General features: G+C 39.4%; 1 protein-coding gene across 9 annotated transcripts in view; it reads left to right on the forward strand.

Annotated features, from left to right (window-relative positions):
- The window catches only part of WT1 (WT1 transcription factor), a 93114-nt gene extending 74020 nt beyond the window's left edge, over positions 1–19094 (forward strand). For 7 of the 9 annotated variants that reach the window (XM_074885034.1, XM_074885036.1, XM_074885033.1 and 4 more), the window contains 5 exons: positions 3134–3236; positions 4631–4781; positions 11857–11946; positions 13625–13717; positions 17196–18548. In XM_074885034.1, coding sequence (XP_074741135.1) covers positions 3134–3236; positions 4631–4781; positions 11857–11946; positions 13625–13717; positions 17196–17317 — 559 coding nt within the window. In that variant the 3' untranslated portion in view covers positions 17318–18548. Of the gene's footprint in view, positions 1–3133; positions 3237–4630; positions 4782–11856; positions 11947–13624; positions 13718–17195; positions 18549–18650 lie in introns of those variants that run through there. The other 2 variants (XM_074885032.1, XM_074885030.1) reach the window with 2 other exon arrangements.
- Positions 19095–22896: the final 3802 nt, after the last annotated feature.

The raw sequence follows: 22896 nt of genomic DNA on the forward strand, positions 1-22896 counted from the left end.
GCCTAAATATATAAGGAATTGTCTCTTTGCCTAGTTAAACATAGCATGCCTGACTAGAAAAGATGAAAGTCAAGGAATCTCCAACCCTCTTAAGATTTCCATTTAGCTAATGTACTGCAGGTACAAATTCATCAGTTACTTGTACTGCTCATGTATGTGGCATTGCATCTAATCATTATCTCTTGTATGCAGTAAAGTAAGTGTTTGAGTTGCAGTAACGTATTTAGGAGATTTATATAGGTTCTTCTATCAGGGCTTTTATTTTAGTATATAAATCGCAGCAAAATGAAACAAGCCAACTGTGCAAACTGTGGTATACGTTTTGTGGCATACATCATGGATGCATTGAGTAAAGAGGCTGGAAGAAAAAAAATTGTATTTCACAATGAGGTTACTATCGGTGCAGGGTGAAGTTCAAGAGAGCAGTGGTGTAGGGACGGTTTGTGAAAACTCCTCCTTCAGTGTTCCAGTTTCTCCACTGACTGGAAAGAACATTCACCTGTTAATTTCTATCTCCCTGCAGGTCAGATTATTCCGTAGCGCTTCATAGTGAATAAATAATATTTTAACCAAGAAATCTCACGTGATCCATTTTGCTGTCATCATCCATATGACCACACCAAGTACCAGCCAATGTTGATGGAAATGTGCCCAATGTAAAATGGGAACTAGGGTTCCTGATTGTTAAAGCCTTTCTCCTAGGGAGCTGGTTATGGAGATGGCTATTCATTACTTAGTATATTATAGGTCAAGAGGCTCAGAAAACAGGTTTTAATCTTCAAGGCTTTGCAGTTGTATGTACAGTTTTAGTGGAATATAACTAGAAATAATGGGAGGAGGCATGAAAAAGGCTGAATGTTGAGGAAGGCTTCCCAACTGTGCAATAAAAATTGAGATGGGGATCCTCTGGAGGATACCTCCCATTCACCAAGCCATTCCTTAGGGCACAGACAAGGTCTTTGTTCTGCTTCTTATTCCTGGGAGGAACTACCCCAGAACTGACTGGTCTTTACAAAAATGGTTATCACTACATGATGAAAATCATGTGAATTTGGAGGGAAAGTTAGACTCTGTTTTATGGTATAAGCTTTTACTGTGTATTCCGTTCCTCCTTCTAAAGTTTCTGTCCTGGGAATTCTTCTTATCTAACTTTGTGTCTCTTGCTTATTGTAATGCCTAAGGTTGGTAGTACAGGTGTGAATGAGAGGTTAAGTGGTTACTTAGGGTGACTAATGCTGAAGTTCATATTTACCCTTGATTTGCTGCTGTGTTACAGATCAGCAATAGCTTCTACTGCGGAACTTCCTCCCTATAAATGATAGTTTTCATTTAATTTCTGTTTTAAAATGCACTGTTTAATTTGTAATCAACGTGGGTATCACCATGGGTTGGGTGTCTTTCAACTGTTTTTTCTTTTTAATATCTATGGACTTGCTGCCTTTAAACAGAGGAAAATTTGATGCTGCTTTAAGAAAATGGTAATTTGTTACTTGTATTAGGGAACAAAAGGCCACATCTGGGCCCTGAGAGGAGACCCTATTGGATATGATACATATCTAGAGAAGAGTTTAATCCCTTTAAATCAGATAATGGTATCTTCCTTTAGCTATTATTACAAATATTGCTACAGATCAGAGATACTTTCTTGCCTCCACCCTATAACTTACTTCATTATGATCACCTGTTTGCCACTTAAAACAGAAATAAACAGAGCATACCTTCCTAAAAGGTGTAGCCTGTGATTTCAATAGCCAGGTGGAGCCAGGATTTGAAACTAGCATTTTAAGCAGCAAAGGAATTGATCTAAAGGAACACATCTTCCAGGTGGCAGCCTGCAAGCCACTCTGGGGACAAATAATGAGGAATGCAGCCCACATGCTGCAGCAAGAGCTGTTCACAGATACTGCTCCCCTCCTGTTGAGCGAGGTTCACAAACCATTTAGACATCTCCTGCATTCCAGTTCCACTGGTTGTTCTGCAAATCACTTAAGAGGTTTAAAACTTCCTTGTAATTCTACTCTGCACATGAACTTTGAGTGAAGGGAAAGGAAGAACCAGTGAAATGAGAGTCTGGGCCTCAGGGACCCCTTCAAATTGCTATTGCAAGCATTTGGCAAAGAGTGGGATAACATCCTATGTATCCATCTCTGTCCCTAGCTGTGTGCCCTTGGGCTTTGTTCTGGGCTTTCTAATTTCTAGTGCAGTGTAAAACATGAACACTTACTGTTGCCAATGTATATTAATACATGTGGCAATGTACATACTAATGTAGCATACTAATTTAAAAATAAAACCTAAAATTTATTTACATAATTTTGACATTAAGAAGGTTGCAAACAGGAAACACAGCAATGTTTCTAACATTCTGGACAGGAGAACATAGGATTTTGAACAATATAGGTAGATAAAACACATGGTTCTGACACCCACAAAACACAGCAAAGGTTACAAATTTTTAAAATTATTGTGGTGGTGCTACATGAGGAATATTGAAATTTATACCTAGTATATATATTTTATTTTGTTTTTATAAAGGGTTAATTTGTAGTGCATCCTGCAAGCTGATATGTGGGATAAATAGTTCGGACACCGATTTTTAATCTCTGTTTATGAGTACATGACTGCTATTCTTATAAATGTCATCACTTTCTTGGTAGTATCTGGTAATATCTGAGTCATGAGGTGCTGACAAAAATCCACTGCACTTAACGTGAAACTTGAGGCATTTTGCTCATTCCAAAAGATATTAGCAATAGCCAGCCCCACATTTAACTGATAAATAATGTGTACATGTGCACATGACACAGTTATGCTGCTATGTGGATTTTTTCTCTTACCTAAAATCTTTGTGGAAATACATCAGAGTTCAAATCATGACTTTTTTTTTTTTTACTGGACTGTCTTAATGGATACTAATAGATGTATGTATGGAGTCAGTGCACTGTGCCCACGGGAGCAGATCCATATGGAGGCAGAGCAGGCTTCCTTAGGTGAAGTTCATTTGAACTTGGGTATCCGGGCTATAAAAGTGAACTCTGCATATGTTATCACTGACTTAAGAAATGAAACCTCTCACGTGGAGCTGAGTACGGAAAAATATTTCATTTTCCATTATTTCCCTCTTTATTCACAGCCATACAGCAGGATATGAAAATGAGAACCACAGCGCTCCCATGCTATACAGCTGTGGGGCCCAATACAGAATACACACCCATGGAGTTTTTAGAGGCATACAGGTGAGTATAGTAGGGCATTCTTTGTAGGGAAGTAAAACTGTTGCCTGTTTATAATGTTCATTTACTACTTCACTGGTATTTATAAATTATAAATTTATAAAATTTATAAATTGATTTGTGGTTTCCCTGTTATCAAGAAATGCTTTACATAAGTGTCCCGACTTCACTGAAGCCAATGAACTATAATGTAAGATTTCTTTCTGACACAATAATTTAAAATTGTTTATTTCTTCTTCTAAAGTATATCTGCGAGGCAATATTCCTTACTTGCTTCTCAGGATGGTCCAAAATATATGGTCCAGTTTCCAACTTCTAGCTCCAGTCACTTTGGCTGTGTGAAGCTTCTGTGGTTACAATGGACTATGTCTGATAACTATATATAAGAAAGTGTTAGATGACATTTTGCTTTTATGGATTTCTGAAACTTTACTAATTCAAACATATTTCCTTAAAACAAAATATAATAAGTGATTGTTTCTTAACGACTAAGTAATTCGTGAATATCTGAAAGGAACTTACCATTCATGGGAGTTAATTTCCTCCCTTTCTGAAGTAGTCACATAATCAATAAATACCACTGTGAAATATATATCTTCTTAAAACTGATGGCAGAGTCATTACATAATATCTGTCTCTTCTGTGTTGCTTTGTGTTGTCAACATGCATCAGTGTTTTTAGATAGCATCTTTTCTCCTTTTCCTTTTCTGTATAGTTTAACAAGTCATTATTCAGTAGCAAGCTCTCAGAAATAGGCTCATGAGCCAGCTTTTTTTGAGTGAATATAAGTAAGCAGTTGACGTTGTTTAAGGAAGTTCATTATCCCAGATCATCGTCTTTGACGGAACATTGTGACAGTGGCCAAAATGCATTAAGGCTGAACTATTCACCAGCTCCACCTAGACAGTCTTTCTTGTTTTGTTTTTTTTACCAATTTATATTAACCCAATACATTCATTTCCCTGACCTTTAACTTCATATGAATATTTAAAATAAAGAGCAGAATGCTACTCTGGCTTGTGCTCTTATCTCTTACACTGGTATAAGCCTAAAGCTATTTCATATGCCAGTGACTGTTCTTCCAGGATTGTGTGATTATACATGAGGTCAGAATCTGGCCCATTGAATCTTGCATATAAATATTGGTGAGAGAATTTAATAAGTAGAATTCACTGTATTTCACCTTCAAATAATTTTAATACTCTGCAAAGAACAGATGAAGGTATACTAAGGTTGTACTTCGTTAACGTAGAATAAAATAAAATTGCCTGTTTGCAGTATAATATATTTAAGTATCTCTTTGTCCTGGAGAAGTGCCTCTGATTGTTTATCTTTGAATATGTTAAGTAAAAGCTTGACAACATAGACATTGCATTAGCAAGTCTCTGTCATTGTAGGATGTCCGACGGGTGCCAGGAGTAGCTCCAGCTATTGTCCGATCGGCAAGTGAGACAAATGAAAAACGTCCCTTCATGTGTGCGTACCCGGGCTGTAACAAGCGATACTTTAAGTTGTCCCATTTACAGATGCACAGCAGAAAGCACACTGGTAAGTGTCAGCATGGATTGGTATAAATCACCTTACAGCACTGGACAGCAAAGTGGGTAGGGTGATTTTAAAATAGCATAAGGTGCAAGAAATGATCTGCCAGGTCAGGGGCAGTGAGAATCTGTCAGACGAGTATGTATGTGCTCTGTCATCTGGGCAGTCCCTCTTTTGGGTGCAGAAGATTCTCTGAATCTAGTGAAGAAAACCACAGAGCAGCGCTGACAGCAAGTAGATCACCTCCCTCCCTCTGACTGTTACAGTGCGTCGTTCAGGGCTGTGAATCGTCTTACTTTCCTGCCCCCTCCCCATTCGGGAGCATCAAAGCTTGCTCCAAATCTTCACTGTTGTTAACTATTAAGAAGTTTCTTCTGCAAGAGGAACCTAGACATTTAGCATCCTCTTGTCCTCCTGTGTAAGCCTTTTCTAGTTGGGGGAGGAGCCAGGGATTGGCAAATGACCTTCCCTGCTATGAAATCTTTCCCAGAAGAATTGAGCCCGAAGCCAGTCATTTGTAGGCTCGGATCTGGATTCTCTTTGAGTTCAGGCAATGTAAGTTACAGCTCAAAATGCGGAAATCAAATGCCCTGCTGCACCTCACCAAAGAGTAAACAGAATTATTTTCCCTGTTGGGAGATTTATAGTATTGAAAATGTATAATTATGATATACCTTTAGATATGCTCCTTATGAATTTTTTTGATTGCCTATCATATTTTTATTTAGACAGTTCTTTCTGTGCTAACCTAGAAATCTGTGGATAAAATCTGTAAATAGGAATGCTTAGTTAACCACAACATGACAGAAGGTCAAAGGGATGAAACAGACAGGAAGACAGTCAATACTGCTGCGAGCTAGCAGACTGCCTAACATTGCATTTAAAAGAATTGCAAACTTTTCCTTTTGGAGACCATGTGGTGACATTAGTTAATTGTGTAAAATACTTATAGGTGAGAAATGAACATTAAAAAGCATTTTTAATTTTTGAATGGGCAAGTCACAAAATATTCAGATAGACATCTTCAGTGTTGCTCAGATTACACATTCAAGATAATTTAGATTGTGACTGGAATTTAGTCTTTAGAGCTGAAGGTCTACAGAAATGCTATTCTATTTTCTGTTAATAAATTGGAAACAGAAGAAAATTTTGAGATCTTCGGGGTCCATTAACTGTGGTATTTTTGTTGAGTATGCCTAAACAGTTCTGCATTTTTCTTATAATCACTATTTATTTCATTCCTAAAGTGATTTACTCTGTATTTTAACAGTCATAATTGGTTTGTTCTGGTCCTGTATTTTATTCCATTTAGTTGTTTGGCTTTTGCAGTATTATTTCTGGATGCATCACAAGGACTTCAGTTTCAATCTTTTTTTTTTCCCTCAGCTGGAGATTTCCAGCATTATACCACATATAATCTAGGCATGCAGAGCTAAAAAAGCCCCAGAAGACATAAGGGATAGGACTATGGCTGTCTAGCATCCTTAGAGAGACTCCTCCCATTGTCTTTGAGGTCGTGCATGCCCCTTCCTTCTCCTTCAGTTTATGTGATAGTGGAACAGGGTAGAAGAAAAACATTTTTTTTTCCCCACACACACCTCTTCTGTGGTGGACCCAGATTTTCTGCCACAACAAAACTTATTTATTTCTCAAACCTTTGCAAGTTGTTTTCCACAAGAGGCCAACCTGACTCCCAAAGCTTGTTTTTGCTGATACAAACATTGCCATTGATAAGACCATGTAAGCCTTCGAGGTTAGTTGCAGCTAAAGAGAAGAAGCAAGGCATAGTGCACTGCTGGTATGAGAACTACTTGGGTAACTTGCCTGGCTGATGCATTCAGCTTTAGGATCAGAAGGGAATTCCCCCCTTTATCGGGCTGGCAGGTTTTTGTCCTCAGCCTGTTGTATGAGTACTAGCCATTTCCTATGATTATTGTCTGGAAATTTTACTTGCCAAATTTCCAGCTGCTGTAGAGGCTTAGAATATGATGCCCTTTGTTTCTTGTCTCCTTCTGTTGTCTGTTAGCCCTAGTTTTGGGGAGTGCTTGGTGAACTATACTGTATGGGAGCATCTGGAGTGGATAGTCTATGAACACTTCTGAGTTAACATATTTTCTTGTCTACTTGGTGTGGTGGAGAGTCTGGACTTGGTGGCTATAGTGGTCTTTTTCAGTCCCATGCTCTTCAGGAGTCCTGGGCAGTTGAACTGACTTTTGTGATGCAAATCCATTTCCAGTTTCCTTTGTAATTTCACGTCATTAACCCTGATTTGTGTCTCCTGCTTGTGAAAAATCTGATTGTCAAAAGCAAAATTTTGAAACCAGTTTTCTCCAAGGGCAAATCAATCATTGCTATGAAGAATGAGTGTGTCTTGTTGATAAGAGTTACAGTAGCTACTGTTCACACTTTGAATCTTCGTTCTTTTCTCCACCTGCTTGGTTTTATATGTTAGGAGCCAGTATGATTAGAGTGAGGCTGTTGGTTTATGTTGATAACTATGTGGCTGTCTCTTAGGCTGTCTGATCATCTTCCTGTTTGTAACCCAATGAACTCCAAAATCCCATTTTTGGATTCTCTACTAGGTACAGAAATTGGACTTGGTGGAATTAGCATATTAGACAGAAAGTAGTTGGCAAATACAACACCTAACATTCTTACTAAACAAAGGGAAGTGTCCCTTCTTCTTTTGCTTCAATGTTTTGATGGGGAGGGATCCTGACAAGACAGTCTAATGTCAGGAAGGCTGTCAGATGTCAGCTCAAGTGGAGGATGATTTGGTTGTGTTTGACATACATCTCTACAGCCAACATAGAATTTTATTAGTCCTCCTGTAAGGTGGTTCTGGATTCACTCATGGATTTGAAGCTCTTCCACCTTTCTTAGAGTAGTGGTAGGTGAATTTTTAAATTATGAACACATGATTTGAAAACAAGCTGTTACATATATCTAATACTAAACCAGCAGATAGTATCTTTGCGGAATAATGTTGGCTCTTGATTATCTTTTTTCTTTCTGTGATACATACTTACAGAAGACTGGCTCATCAGATCTTGCATTCTTCACTGGTTGCAGCATTGCAAAATCAAGCAGTGCCCTGAAACACAAAATTGGATTCTGTAATCAGTTTTTGCCAATGTTTCAACATAGCCTTAGTTGAAAATACGTTGATGTTTTGTACCCTCCAAGACTGCTTATCCATTGTTAGCAATGCCTTTATTGAAACGTGTACAGCCAAAAAAGCTTTTTCTTATCTTGGTGTATTTTGCTGCAGCAGATAGGCCTCTGAAAGGAAATGCAAAAATACTTATAACTTTTCAAGAGTACAGCAATTAATGTGAGTTGTCATCCTGTGGCAGACTTCAGAGACTTCTTTGCAGAAACAAATTGTGTCTAGACCTCCATAAATTTCATTTATTGTGGAAACATCAGCATTCTTGCCAGAGACCCTTTGGGTTCAGTGCCACACATTGGAAAGACTGATTTATCCTAACAGAAAGCTGAGCATCTTTGCAGAGAAAATATCCTCTGCCTGTTTGCTAGGGATATTCTTCAGCCTAAATATGGTCAGCTGCAGGTATCAGTTTGTACAATGAAGTATGAGAATCTGTAAATCAGGAAGGTTGTCCTGTATGTGTGGGGGACTCAGCTCTTGGTGGTGAATTTCTGAGGCTCTAGGAGGTTTGAGTAATGCAGTCTAATAATGATTTTTATGCTAATCATCTAATAATGATTTCTTTGCTTTGACGAAAGCAAATACCCTTTTACTATGGCATGTGCGACCATGCTGCTAAATGCCTTATAGTCATTAGTGCAGTTTGTCATTACAACACTTGGAAAGACAAAGCTATGTTCTCTATATACAGAGATGATAAATTGTCAAATGTGTGTAATTGGGCCTGAGCTGGGAACTGCACAGGCTCTCAAGAGCCTGGTGTGGTAACTTCAAGGATAGCAATCTTTCATTAATGTTGCTTTGAAATACCAACCTTCATACTTAAGCTGTGGAATACCATTCTGCAGAATACTGTGGAAGCTGAAAGCTTGCATGGGTTCAAGAAATGACTGGACAAATTAATGGAAAGAAAATCCATTAATGAGTGTGAAATAGAAAGCCACCTTTGGCTCAGAAAGCTGCTAACTCATGAACTGCTGGATACTAGGGAGTGTCCAGGAAAAGTACTGCTGCATCCTTGCTATCTTCTGCTCTCCTGCAAGCACCTTCGGTGAGCCATGATGGCAGACTGATGGGCGGGGTGGACATTTGGCCTCACCCAGCATAGACTGCTTTTAGGCTTTCATTTCTATGGCATGAAATAAGAATACTTATGTATTTAAAGTACAAGATTAGTTTCAAAACAGTCATGACACTTCACACCTCAACTCTGGTGTGAAGGTGACAGGAACAGTTACCTATAAGGGATCCCTACTAAATAAAGAAACATATTGAATATAAAAATGTTATATTAGTGAGGTAAAGTTGTGATTATGGGGTTGTGCTCGTTTCATTAAGTGGGTATACAAGAAAAAGGGTTTAAGCTGGTGAAGGGAGTATAGACAAGCCTTCAGATTCTCATTCAGGCTTGCAATCTCTGGTTTCAAAATCAGCCTCCTCTCCTCATGTTTTCTTGCTAGCAGCAGGCTTTTGCTCTTGTAGCACTCCTTAATTAAATGCAATGATTATGAATATTTTGTGCAACTGCTGCAGCAGTAGGAATTTCTATTTTCCCATGCATTTGGGCAAATGAATTTGCTCCAGAGAAAATGTGGTTGCTTCCTCTAGTTTAACTATTTTTGAGCAAATAAGTCTGTTTTATTAGAAACATTTATTGCAATACTTGGAAAGGCTGATTCATATTTATTCTGTGACTGTTGAGCTTTATTTTTCCTAAATATTTTCCTAAATATTAAAGAACTGCTGTTTCCTCTATCCTCTCTCATCTTGACTATTTCATTATGCACCGCTTAGCCTTTCTTTTAAGTGCCTCTTTCAGTAATGAAATGTAAATAGTCATGGAAGACTCCGAGTCACAGGTGGAAGGACTGGTGAAGCTTTATCTTCATCTCCTATTTTGTTTTGAAATTGTATGTGGTCCCATGGGAAGGTGACAGCATTATGGGATATTTTTCATACATTAAGAGACTTTAGCCTTTTACTGGAGAGGCTTTAATAGGCCTGGGGAAACTAGACACTGCTCTAACCCCTCTAGGCATAGTGGTTTAATGAGGTACTAACAGAGCTTTTCTAATCTGGGACACTTCTGTCCTCCTGTCCTGACAAAACTTCTGGGAGTTAGCAGGTACGTGACAGTTGGCTTTGGCAGGCATTTTCCTTGGCACTAGCTGACGTGGAAGATGTAGAAGGAAAGGGAAATTAGGATTTCTGTCCAAATATTGTGTCTCTGCTTCTTGTTTTCTAAGCAGTGTAAGCATCTTGTATTGATTCTGTTAATATATGCATTGGCTAAATTTGTCTTTAATTTAATCAAGATTATATTTCAAAGTATTTAAAGAAATACTTTCTTGTGCATGCCATCAGACCCTCTATACTGTTTTATTCAAATACTTCCTTAACCATCTTCTGCATTTATATTGCAATTAGCAGACAATCATCCTGTCACTGCATTCTGCTCTGCTGACATTCCCCCTCTTAAATCTGCCAAAGGGCTGAATTCCTTGGAAGTAAGTGGTTTCTGAAAAGCAGGCACCCCCCAGAGAGTCCTTGCGGTCAAAGTGTACAGAACTATTTCAAACACCTGTGGCAACTTTAATCCCTTATGCTAATAAATTAAGCACAGCAGACATGGAAATTGTCCACACCTAGGTTTGAGAATCAGTAAACTCCTTTGGGTGACTGTCACAGGAAGTTGGCTTGTTCTTGCAGATTTAGTTGCTTTTGTGAAATTCTGATCTTAGCCACACTGGTATGAATTTGGAATGCTCTCCTTAATGTCCTACTTATACAGTGTTACCTAGATCAGAAGCCTTTTGCTTTAAACTGCAATAGTTTAGGTATTCTGAGATACCAGTGCAACCAGAATACATTTCCTCATCATAATAAAATCAGAAATGCAGACATTTGCAATGAAAATTTATGAAAGTGATATGTTTAAAAATATACCCAGAGAAATAAAACCCACTGCCCATTTCAGCTGATGTTTTTCTTTAGGTCCTTCCTACTGGACTTTTGTTTTACATCTCAGCTTTCCACCGTAGACAAAGCAGGTCCCAGCTGGTATGGTGTGTACCTTGCAGATAAAACCCAGGCTTTGCAGTGAGAGATGTTTCATTACTTCTTGTGCTGAGGCCTCTGCGCAGGGCTATGGCACTGTAAACAGACTTTTTGTAGGTATAAATGTAATTATATCTGAGACTTGTGCAAAGGGGCCTTAGACTAGATGCAAATCATATCTGAAAGATCATACAGCTCCTCCTGTAACAGCATAAGGATTATTTCTTTTGTGCTGACCAAATTTCACCAACTCTGTGGTATGCTACATGCCAGCAGTGTTCCCCTCTTTCCTCAAGCTCCTCAATTACTGCATTTCCTTTTGCATGTTTATGTGGTTGGTGAAGTCCTTTGCATTGAAAACCATGTTCATTTGAGACACTAGCTTGTGGGGATTTTGTTTTTTCAAAAAGTCAGAATCTTGCTTTCCAACCCAGAGAAAACCCATTCTGAAGATATCTGCTGAACCGTATGGAAGGTGGAGGAAGAGTTTATATTTACACGAAGCTTTGCAATAATTCATAGGCTTGCCTGCGGGAGATGTGCAGCTACATGAGAAATTCAATTTAATGGTGCTTTGTGGAAGAAAATGCAACCTGAATTTTTTTGTAGCTTTAACCTAATGAGCTATTTTTTTTAGAATGACCAGATTCAGTATCAGTGTCCATGCAGTAGAATTATGCCAGCCTTTCCCCACTGATTCCAACACAGTTGTATGGTTTATAGAAAATGAGTCCCGGTGTACCACTTTAGACAGGAGAGAAGTCCAAGTCCTTTAGTATAACACGTTTCATCTTCTGATTCTAGTTGTGTTCCCTCATTTAGCCACATTTTCTGATAAACTGTCCTTTACAGGTGAAAAACCTTATCAGTGTGATTTTAAGGACTGTGAACGAAGATTTTCTCGTTCAGACCAACTCAAACGGCACCAAAGACGACACACAGGTTTGTTGACAACACATCTCTACTCATTAGAGTTCATCTTTATATGTAAATTGCAATCCAAAGAGTATACTTCTAAACTTGTATTTTTCTGATGTTGTGTCTGCTCATACATGATACCTATAGTGCCAAATTCTTGAAGTTAGCTTTAGGAGAGGGCTGTAGCTGGGTTTTTTTATTGGCATTTCAGCTCTACTATGGTTGTATAGGTGACCCTTTCATCCTGCCACCATCTTCTCGAAACAGCTTTCTCAATGAAACTGTTCTATACTGTATCCCCAATATAGGGAATATATTATTTTTTAAAACCAAACAATTCTGCAAGAAAAAGTTGCCAATAAGTAACGTAATAAATGCTACTGTTGGTATTCTGATGTTCATGTGGCAAAGCTAATAGGTGAATGCTGCGTGTGCATAACCTGAAAGGCTGGTGGAATTTCTGTGCACTTATATGTGGAAAGCAGAAGTGGAGAAGGTAAAGCCACACCAGCTATAATGCTTAAGATCCTAATTCAGCAAACCACTTAAGCTTAGATTTGAGCCTTTCTTGAATTCTGCCAACTAAAGGATTCTAGGAGCAGCAAGGAGTGAAGTGTCAAAGATCTGGCTGGTTGGATTGCAAAAATAGCCCAGAAAGTGTATAGCAGCTCACATACAGCAGGGAGGGCAGCAGCAGTCGTGAACGGGTCTGATCCTAGCTAGACTTGTGTATCTGTCTCAGTGAATCATTTACTGAGTGATATGTTCCAAGACAGCCAAAACTACTTGTGAGTTCAGTCCAAATTCAGCATGTTGTTTTTTGCACATACACCATTTTCTGGAAATGCCAAGACAGCCCATTTCAGCATTTCAGAGTTCTTGATTAGACTGACAGGGGAGACAGCTGCCCTTCTCAAAGTCACAGAAGAGGAGGTGGTGATGACTCCAGCCTCCTAGCTGTGAGTAGAACCATGAGGGTACTCTGCATGGAACATGAGAAGGGGCTTCAGAACTCCTCTGACTGAAGTCACAGCAAGAAATTGCATTTGGGTCTCCTATATCTCAGGGAGTGCCCTGACAATTGGTTTACTCACTTTTCTGTGGTAGATTTCTGCCTACTACTTTTCTTGCTAAAGATGTTCTATTCCACTTAAACAGTGCTACTGCAAGATGTAGGAAGTGTCTCTGAAAGTTGGTGATAAAAGTACTCTATTGGGATGATAGGTTCTTAGCAACTGCATGCTGGAACATACCTGTGTTAAGCAGTCCCTAAGACTTATGTGCAGTGTGTAAAGTAGTAGAAGTATAAAGTAAGTTAAGCCTATTGGGAGTGTATGAAAATATACCTCTGCACCTCTAATCTTCTTATATGATATTTGCTCATACATGATACCAGTACTGCCAAGCCACAGGATCAGAATTAACAATGTTTGTAGATGCTCCTTAGTCCAACAGTGTAAGTGGGTGTTTGTTGATGATGGTGCTGTTTGGATGCTTCAGACCCAGACATTGGAAGAGGAGGTTACAAGGGGATGGAAGGCTGATTAATGACTCTCTGTAATGTGCAGGCATGAAGCTGGGAGGAGCAGTTACAGTAACTAGTACAAAAAAATCCAGGCTTTTGAAAATCCAGAAATGGCTGATTTGGTGTTTGGAAAAGGTGTTTGGATATAAGAACAGATTTTGGTTTTGGTCTCTTCAGGTGTGAAGCCCTTCCAGTGTAAAACCTGTCAGAGAAAGTTCTCCAGATCTGATCATCTGAAGACTCATACCAGGACTCATACAGGTAAAACAAGTGCGTAAACTTTTCTTCACATTTATATTTCATTATTTTTTTAAGTTTAAATCAATGTTGTTGTAAATTACATGATTAGAAAGTCTCTTACCTGTGAGTTAAATATTCAAAACAACAGGAGTAATTTCAGAGTGTGCTGATTTTTCAGTGTGACTACATTCCCCAAGTGTCACAGTTGCTTTTCACAAAGGGATTTAGGTGATTTTTCGAAAGTACACTTTCTTCCTTCATGTTTAAAGAAATTTCAGCTTGGCAAAATGTATTTTGTCAGCTGTTATGAAATGAACATCATGGTCTCAGCCCACAAATGTCAAGTTGATCTAGTGCCTTTACTGAAAAAACCCTACAAGATAGAAATTTTAATTCTAGCTTCAGCCAAAGGTCTGTAATCTAAAGTATTCATGCCTACTCATGCTTCTCCTAAGTGTCAGTTGAGCCTAATGCAGGATAGCACGGCAAAGCTCTCGCTGTTGCTGCTTGTACTGTAATCTCTCTAGAAGATAACAGGAGTGCCTTTTGCAAACTCACACTGACAGACACTAAAGTAAAAGCCTACTCAAATATTCAGGGACCTTTTTGTAGAAACCATAGTATTTCACATAAATGCAGGGAAAAAAATAGGAGGCCATTTTGGTCTACTCTGCCCTCACGTAAACGTAAACACCATTAAGGAGCAACTGCAGCAACCTCTATATTTTAGTTTTAAGTTTTAGAATTATTCCTATGAACTGACACTTTCTGTTCCCTTCCACTATGTATGCAGTATTTCTACCAAGTAATTGTTTGCTGAGCACTTTGACATGTTATTAGATGTCACAGTGTTTTCTTACTGGTGTTAACCTTTTAAATTCAGTCTCTGTACAGATGGACAAGGAGCCTGAAAATCTTTTTTCTCCCTGCTAAGGATTCTTTTTTCTCTTCTGGACCATAAAAACACATATTTAAGACTTTCAAAAATAAAAGAGAAGTTTTAATAAAGGAAATGATTCACCTGAGAACAATGGCATTTTCTGTGGCACTGGCCAAATAAATGCTCCAAGTGATGGCTATATCTACACTTGCAATCTGCAAATGGTAAAGGGCATGGCTGTGTTCCTGGGTTCTCCCCATAGTCTCATGATGAGTTGCAGGGCCTGGGTCTGTGTGCATTTGCATGAAGAAAGGTATTTTCTCAATGAGCAAGAGGTAATGTTCTGGTAGAGACAAAATGGCAAGTGGTTGTCACATGGTAGCAAGCCAGAATAAACTACATTCTCCATCACATTTCATTGCTAACTGATCTGCCAATTCAAGGCTTTCATGACTCCAGGCATCTTTTACCCCAAATTACCTACATCAGTGAAGAACTTGCTTTCTTTTTTCTAGTGAAAGTCATCTCCCCATTCTAGTTCTTCCTTGCTCCATGTGATCCAAGCCCACACTGCACTCATTGCTGAAAGCAGCCTCACTTGAGCACTGATAACCTCATAGCACAGAGCTCTGCGTGGGCTTGCAGCCTGCCACTGGCTCAGGTTCTGTGCGAGCTCAGCAGCCCAGCTGCGTGCTGCTGTGATGATGCTCCTGTCGGCGGTTTTGGATGTGTCATGCTCCTTTGACTGTAAAGTACACATTTCCTGAAGGGAATGAGCATAAGTGGTGGGTGGGGATTTTTCATCTCCATCTTGCCCTGTAGCTTCATTCCTCTTTCTTTCTTGTACTCCCTAAATTTTCCAACAAAACACCTAGCTCAGGTTAACTTGCTCCATGTTAAATCTTGATTAAGCAAAGCACAGGTGACTTCCATCTAATTCCATCCTAATTTTATTGGATTTTATTCCAATCCCTATTTTATTCCATCCAAACTATTTGTTAAGCTACACATTCAGAGGTTTTTGTCTCCACAAGCAATTTTACTGTGACAGCAATCTTTGCTGTAGAAAGCAAAAAACATGAATCAAAGGAAAACTCCATACATCTATATACATTTTTAGCAATGGAAATGTGATTTCTGATATCTCTACAGTGAAGCCGTACAAAGTAATTTGTGCCCAGCATGGAACTAATAGAGATTGCTGCCCCCTGTTGCGAGAGGACAATCAGAATTGCTTGTGAAACAGCAAAACTGTGCTGCTTTTACTGTGGTAGTTCAGTGAAAAACTGGCCAGTAAGGGATAACTTGCATCAGTTCACAGGATGGTTTTGCTAATGCTGCTGAGATGAAAGAAGACCACTTTATACAATCTGTGATTTTTATCAGTGGCTGTGACCAGATCAATTTTGTCCCATACTGTTTTATGCACTCACGTGAGATGGTTGATGCTTTTGTCAGCATGTATGTTAAGTGGATAAAGTAGATTTTAAACACACACTCCTCCCCTTAAATATATTGCATAGGATTTTGCAAACAGAACTCACATTTATACTAATCCCAGATCCCCTTTTGCCTGAATTTGGATGTTTGTGAAATGCACAAAGTGTGAGGCGAAGAAGAGGAGAAGATGTCTGGGTGAGCTCCTACCACCCCAGTGTGTCTTGAGTTGGAGAGTACGAGGTGTGTAGACAGCACTGAACAGCTCAGCCCCAGAGCTGAACCTACATTAAAATTTTGCATTTATTTGGGGAGAAAAAAAAGAAAATGCAATTCTAAAAGAAACATGAGTCACTGGGCTCTGCTCTGAGCTAATGAAAGCATTCCATCAGCATTCCTGTGGCATCAGAAACACGGCCTGAAATTCCACTTAAACATTGTAGGAAATCGAGAGATGAGGTTAAACTGTAAAAAGATGATGGCATTTCTTGTTAAAATTGAATGTGCTTTGCTTAGGGTCATTTTTAGTGAATATTATGCTCATGGAAATGTTAGAAAAATACTGAATATTTTAAGCCTTTAACATCTCCCATAGATGTGAATCTACTTTATTTAGACAGTAGTGAGAAAATTTCAGTCTGGCTCAGCAGACTTCATGCTGAACTCTGTTGCTTCTACCATATTCACTTACACTCACCGGTTTCAAAGAACTTCAGCCAAAACTCATTGAACTAGCTGGAAAAACTCTCCTTGACTCGAGGTCAAGCTCTAAAGAGTCACAGTTTTCACAGTGACTAACAGTATGTCTCCACCACAGTCCGAGGTGTGACTGAAGCTTGTGCGAATGCCAGAGTGACTTTTAAACTAGTTCATTGGAGAGCTGAGAGTAGCATAGACATGGCGACACGGTGCTCAGTAAGGGCTTGTCTCCAGGAATGAACCACTGCGAAATGTTGTACGTCATCTGAAAAGGCTGTTGTTAAAGATCAGCTGAGGGAGATGTAGGAAAGCACTGAGTGCTGATGTGAGCAGGAATTGAGGGCACTCCCACACCCTCTCAGGACAGCCCGGGATGCCGTTCCTCCTGACAGGGGCTCTGCCTAGCTCCTCACAACCCTGCAGAAAGAAAACAAATAGCAGTGTCTCAGACAAGCTGTATACCCGGTTAATAACAGGGTGTTTTGTTAACAGGTGAAAAGCCTTTCAGTTGCCGGTGGCCCAGCTGTCAAAAAAAATTTGCCAGGTCTGATGAATTAGTTCGTCATCACAACATGCACCAGAGGAACATGACTAAACTGCAGTTGGCCCTTTAGACAGTTCAAACAAGTGAATAAACCAGATGGGACATTATGAGCTACTGCAAACTTTATCAGCCATCTTCGATCACCTCTGTCAGAAAGCTGCAGCTGTCTTCGCATCCCATTTGACACAAGTTAACTAAACCGTAGGATTCTGCTCAGCCTTGTCTTCCATTTGGACTTACACAAGTCAATAAATTCAAAAGATTTTTATTTGTAATTTTGTTAAAAAGAAAGCAACATTGCCAGAGTTTCAAGATTGCTATAAACTATGCTTACCTTTCACGTCTGTCTCCAGTTTTCTGGTTTTATTCTCACTTGAACTTTTCTAGGTACAAACTGTTGTACCTTTTTAAGTCCTGCAGTGGGTAGGGCGATTCCTCCCTGTTCAAGGTAAGCTTTACACTTACTTCATCTGTGCATATGCTGAGGTTTCCAAATCCTAGTACAGCTATCCTCACAAAATGAGATGGAACAATCACCTGAGATACTTCTGGTAAACTTTGTACTTGTACTGCCAGAGGGCAAGCTTTTAAAGTTGGAAGCTCTGCTTTTGAATATCACAATTCAAACCTATTTTTCAAGGACGTATTTCTAGAGCAGCTAAAACTAGATGAACCAGAGCCTCTCTGTACAGAAAATAAGAATCTTACCATTAAGTTAACTTGTTTTTTAAATAATCACATAATTGATCCCCCAAAACTTTTGTTTGTCAATTAACCTCTCCCTTTCTCTCTCTTTTTTTAATGTATTGGTTTAAATTTATTCTACCATGAGATGCATAGGTCTCCTTTACACAAAAGTAATTCCAATCATTGTAGACATTTGGGATTTGTTTACAATGTAAAGCCACACTGGTTATGTGGCTAGCAAGCTGTATAAACTTAAAACTGAACTTTTAATGGGGCTGGTCCAGGATCTCCATTAACAGATTACTCTTAAGATAAGTAACTTAAAAAGACTCTTTGTCAAGTATATGTGAAAAAGACATTATTAGTGTAAGGAAATATATTGTTTCAGGGTTTTGGGAGGAGGGGTTTATTATTTACTTTTAATTGCTTGAAATTGTGTGTATATATATATCTGATAATGTATTGCTCTTAGACATCTAAAATTAGAAAGTGTATAAATATTAGATGCATCACTGTTCTGATGTTGTTGCTGTTACAAACTATTGATAACACTAAGAATGTAACCTGCATTTTTCACTGAGCTTTCAATTAAAGCCCATTCAAAGCGAAACAAATGAGAGTCCAACAGATGTCTTGTTTCATGTCTGGTATTAAATTTCAAATGCCCTGTCCAATAGTATCCTTTTTTTTTTTTTTTTTTTTTTCTGTATATAAAGGTACCACCAGCACTGATGACCACTAGTTAACCTGTCCAGGTCTTGACCACAATTTATCCATCTCACTTGGGAATCATACTGGCAGCAGAAAACAGTGTCAAGTTTCATAATGTGCTATAAAGCAGTTGCTTCAATTGTTCGTCTTCTTACCAAACTATTCCTTTTCCCTTTCCCATAAGATTTGTATAAGAACTTTGTAGAATAGTAAAATCCAGTTTATAAATAGCAGTACTGGCCTTCTGTAGAACTGTCCTGAAACCATAAGCACAGATAACTTCTTAGATTAGGATGTCATAGAGTGACTTTTAAGTAAAAGTTAACTTGGAGTTGGAGTGGCTTAAATCAGTTCAGCAGGTTGAAAAAGACAGTCTTTCTTAGATGATGAAGTGTGAAAATGAAGATAAAAAAATATTACTGTTTCTTTGTCATACTGCCTACTTTTCTTTGGAAGTAAGTACAGCCTGCCTCAATGCCCTGTGACCTTGCAAAATATTTGTATCTCTTTAGCAAAAATCTTTAATGTATCTTGCCAAGCTTTTTTCTCTAATGTACACAATGGAGTTCTATGATGGGTTGAGCTTTCTCTCTTAAAGTGCAGCTGCATCGTCAAGAAAAGTCAACAGTTAATTCTTCAAGTCCTCTTTTTCGCATGGGTATTGCATCACTGTTAATTACTGTTGGGGTACTGTGGCTCATTTATATCAGTCAACTTTATCTTTTGCTGCCAAAAGACAGCATCTCTCTGGAGAAACTCATAACAAGTGTGGCAAACATCAAATATTTGGAGCGAATGGTGTACATAAAACTCCACAGAATTAAAAAATAAAGCAACTCCTCCTGCTTTCTTGAGAGAAAAGTTCAGTCACAATAACAATGTCCTCTGATTTACCCAGCAGTCTTCTGCAACTACAAAACAATCTGTTTTTCAGTCTGCACCCAAAATAGAGCTGCCATGAGTGTTTATACTAAAAGCCAAAAAAAGAAAAATCAGCCTCCAGTTGTGCCTGCATTAGTCAAACATAAATAAAAGTATCTTTTATGAAATACAACCAAAACTCCACTGCAGCACAGGCCAGACTTCCAGTGACCTGTAAATAACTACAGCCATGGTTTTGCTGCTTAGTGAATTGCATGCCAAATAATAATGGTAGATGGCTACAAAAGATGAAGCGTGGGTTGATGAGTGAGTGACAGAGGATGTTCTTTTGTTTCTGCTGTCACCACTTTTTCAATGAAAGTACTTATTGCTACTCTTGCTGTTTGATGATCATTACGTTTCCCAACCCACCGAGTACAGTGAGAACAACAGTAAGTGCTTACAAGATTTTTAAAATTTTTATTCCTAGTTATTTTACTGGTTTTGTCATGAGAGGCATTTTATGCCTCTCCCTTTCATTTCCTTTTTTCAGGATTCTATCAGCAAGGTAAGCCACCTTTACTGAAGTGCTTTACTACATGAATTTCTCAGAAGCAGCCCCCAGATGCTGGTTCTTGCAGCATGCAATTCCTCATTTTCCAGCAAGCAGAAACTGCTCAGCAGGCCAAGTTTCTGTGAGCTTGACCTCCATATGAAAGATGAGGGGGCTGCACTCTATTATATCTTACAAGTATCCTTAGCTCTCTGGAAAATTTTCAATCCCACAATTAATTTGCTAAATTAAAATGTTATTTTGGCTGATGGTTAATGTCTTACTGTGATTGGCACACTATTCCTGTCCTGTAGCTTCCATAGTCCCCCAGAATGGGGAATGTTAATTATATAGATAATACTTCTACTTTTTCTTGTCACTTCATGATGTGCATGATGTGTTGTCTAGGAAAGGGAATGTGATCTCTCTCTGATGGTGTCAGCCGGGATTCAAGGGTTCACTTACACCAATTTTTTCAAGGTAGGTTAATCCAGCAAAGTGTCCCTTCTACTTCAGTAAAACATGAGAGCTAACATGCCTGAATTGTAACCACATGACCTACCTCTGGTGCACATCATGTTCTTTAGGGTGCGGACTGTACCAACCAAACAGGAGGTACAAAGGCGTAACCTTGCTGCAATCAGGCAATCAACCTGAAGGCAGTTCATCCTCCAGACAGGTGCTGATTCCTGTAAGGGAAGGGGGGGACTTGCAAAGAAGTAGCTTGTTCCTTCTCTTTCCATGGTGGGTTAGGCGAGTTGTTCGTTTTAGAAGCCACTCCAACCAGGCCTATCTGTTTCAGGATGTCAGTAGGATTCATTTCACTGCTCCACCAACCAACCTTACAGCAACTGGGAACGGTTCCTGAAGATGCAGGTAGGTGCCTTAAACCAGTGTTTCTTCCTCATTCCCCTTCCCCAGACAGGCACTGAGAAAACCCTGTCATGTGCAGTCTTTTCCTGTCATCACTGACAGCAAATGCAATATGGTAAGCGAGCTGCTCCCAGCACCTTGTCCAAAAGCCTGACAAGGCTCTGGAGGTGATTGAGGGGCTCTGAGAAGGGGCCTGCAGCCCCACACCTCAGAGCTGCTCGGACCTAGTGTGAGGTGGGTACACAGAGGCAGCCAGCAGGCAGACATATGCTGCCAGAGGACGTGAAAAAGTTCTACTGCTCAGAACTGCTCAAGCCCTGTTTGTACCTTCCCCTTGGGGCACGTACAGCAGGGAGAAGCACTCCTCTTTTTAGGTGGGCAACTCTTCCTTGCTTGGGGAAAACCCTCCTTCCCCCTCCCTCCCCTCCAATTAACAAGTAATTAAAGGCAGTGTATGCAGTTCACAATGGCACTAATGGACAAGAAAGTCCAGCTGCAATATTTGGGAAGATCCAATAAAAGATTCATTAGGATTCTTTTAGTTATTGGAAGTCCTGATGACACAAAGGAGCCTAATGAAACAGAAGACCTGGTCACAAGAGTGATGAGTTAAAAAAAGCCCAAACCCAAATCCCAACCCCACTGACACCATTCTAAAAATTAGACAATTAAGAGTAAAACCAGGAATGTAGCCAGAACTATTCCACCTCAAATAATAAACACAAGGATAAGTTGCCAAGTGAGGTCAAAGAAGCAAATGGTAAAGTGAGTTTAAGAGACAGCTAGACACTTTTATGGGGAGAGAGGGGATTGAAGGATACAGTGACAAAACCGGGGGTAGAGTTGAGATAAACCCCGAGGACAGGCATGGTGGGCCAATAGCCTCAGAGAGGGCTCTGAGCCCCTGTTGCTCAGTAGAGGACAGAGCAGCTCTTGGCATTTGGGGGAGACTTACCAGGGCTGTCAGCAGCGTCCTGTGAGGCATGAAGGGAAACTGCCAGAACAATCTGAAAGGAAGATGAGCCTGGCAGACAGAAATGGGTGTGCTCTCAATACACTGGTTGTAAGTGCTGCCCTTGGTTTCACTAGTGAGATGCCCTGACAGACTTGTTAAAAAGCAGGTTTTTGAAGATATTCTACCCAAGCAGCTTGTATTCTTGCAAGTTACCAATGCAAAACAGAGAAAGAGACAACAAAAGAAAAAAACAGGAAGAAAAAAACTTTTTTTTTTTTCTCATTTTTCATGAAAGACTACTTGTAATATAGGAAAGAACAGAGTTGGCTAGAATATGATTCAAATGAGGCAAAGTCAAAATCTACAAAGGTTATGTTCTCTGCTTGTACGAATCTTTGCATACTTTCACGTTGTCAGCACAGCCTGTGTCGATTCCCATAAAAAAACCTGGCAGAACTTTCATGGCTTCAAATAGCAGCATGATGAAGCCTAGTTTTAAGTGCTTGGTTTGGCCATCTCTGCGCTGACAAGCAGGTGTGGTTCCACCAGCATAGTAAGGCTGTTAAATGATGGTGGTGAGGGGATCAAGGCCATCATCACTGATGGAAGTAAGAAAGAGCATTAAACAAATAAACTGCAGTTTTCTATATAGATTGCAATCCAAACACAAATGCCACCTTCTGCTTCTAAAAAAGTTGGCTTTGACACCTCAAAGGGCTCTGAGGAGTGAGGATGGTCTGAAAGATGGTATTCTCCTAGAAGACACACGTAACATGGACAGATCTTGTGCTAGGTGCTGTAGGAACACTGAGTAGCAGAAAGGCTCTGCCCTGAAGAGGCTGCAAGCCACAGATAAGGCTTTAAAAGACAAGTGTTTAAAGGCACTGAAAATCTTGAATGAGAAAGTACAGTCCCAGGTAGGCCTTTTCTATTCCTGATGACTAAATGCCCATCTCATAGGTATAAATATAATTTAATAGCATCACTGTTTTTTATGTGAAACAGGCTA

This window comes from Strix uralensis, chromosome 15 (assembly GCF_047716275.1).
Source record: "Strix uralensis isolate ZFMK-TIS-50842 chromosome 15, bStrUra1, whole genome shotgun sequence".
NCBI classification, from domain to species: Eukaryota; Metazoa; Chordata; class Aves; order Strigiformes; family Strigidae; genus Strix; species Strix uralensis.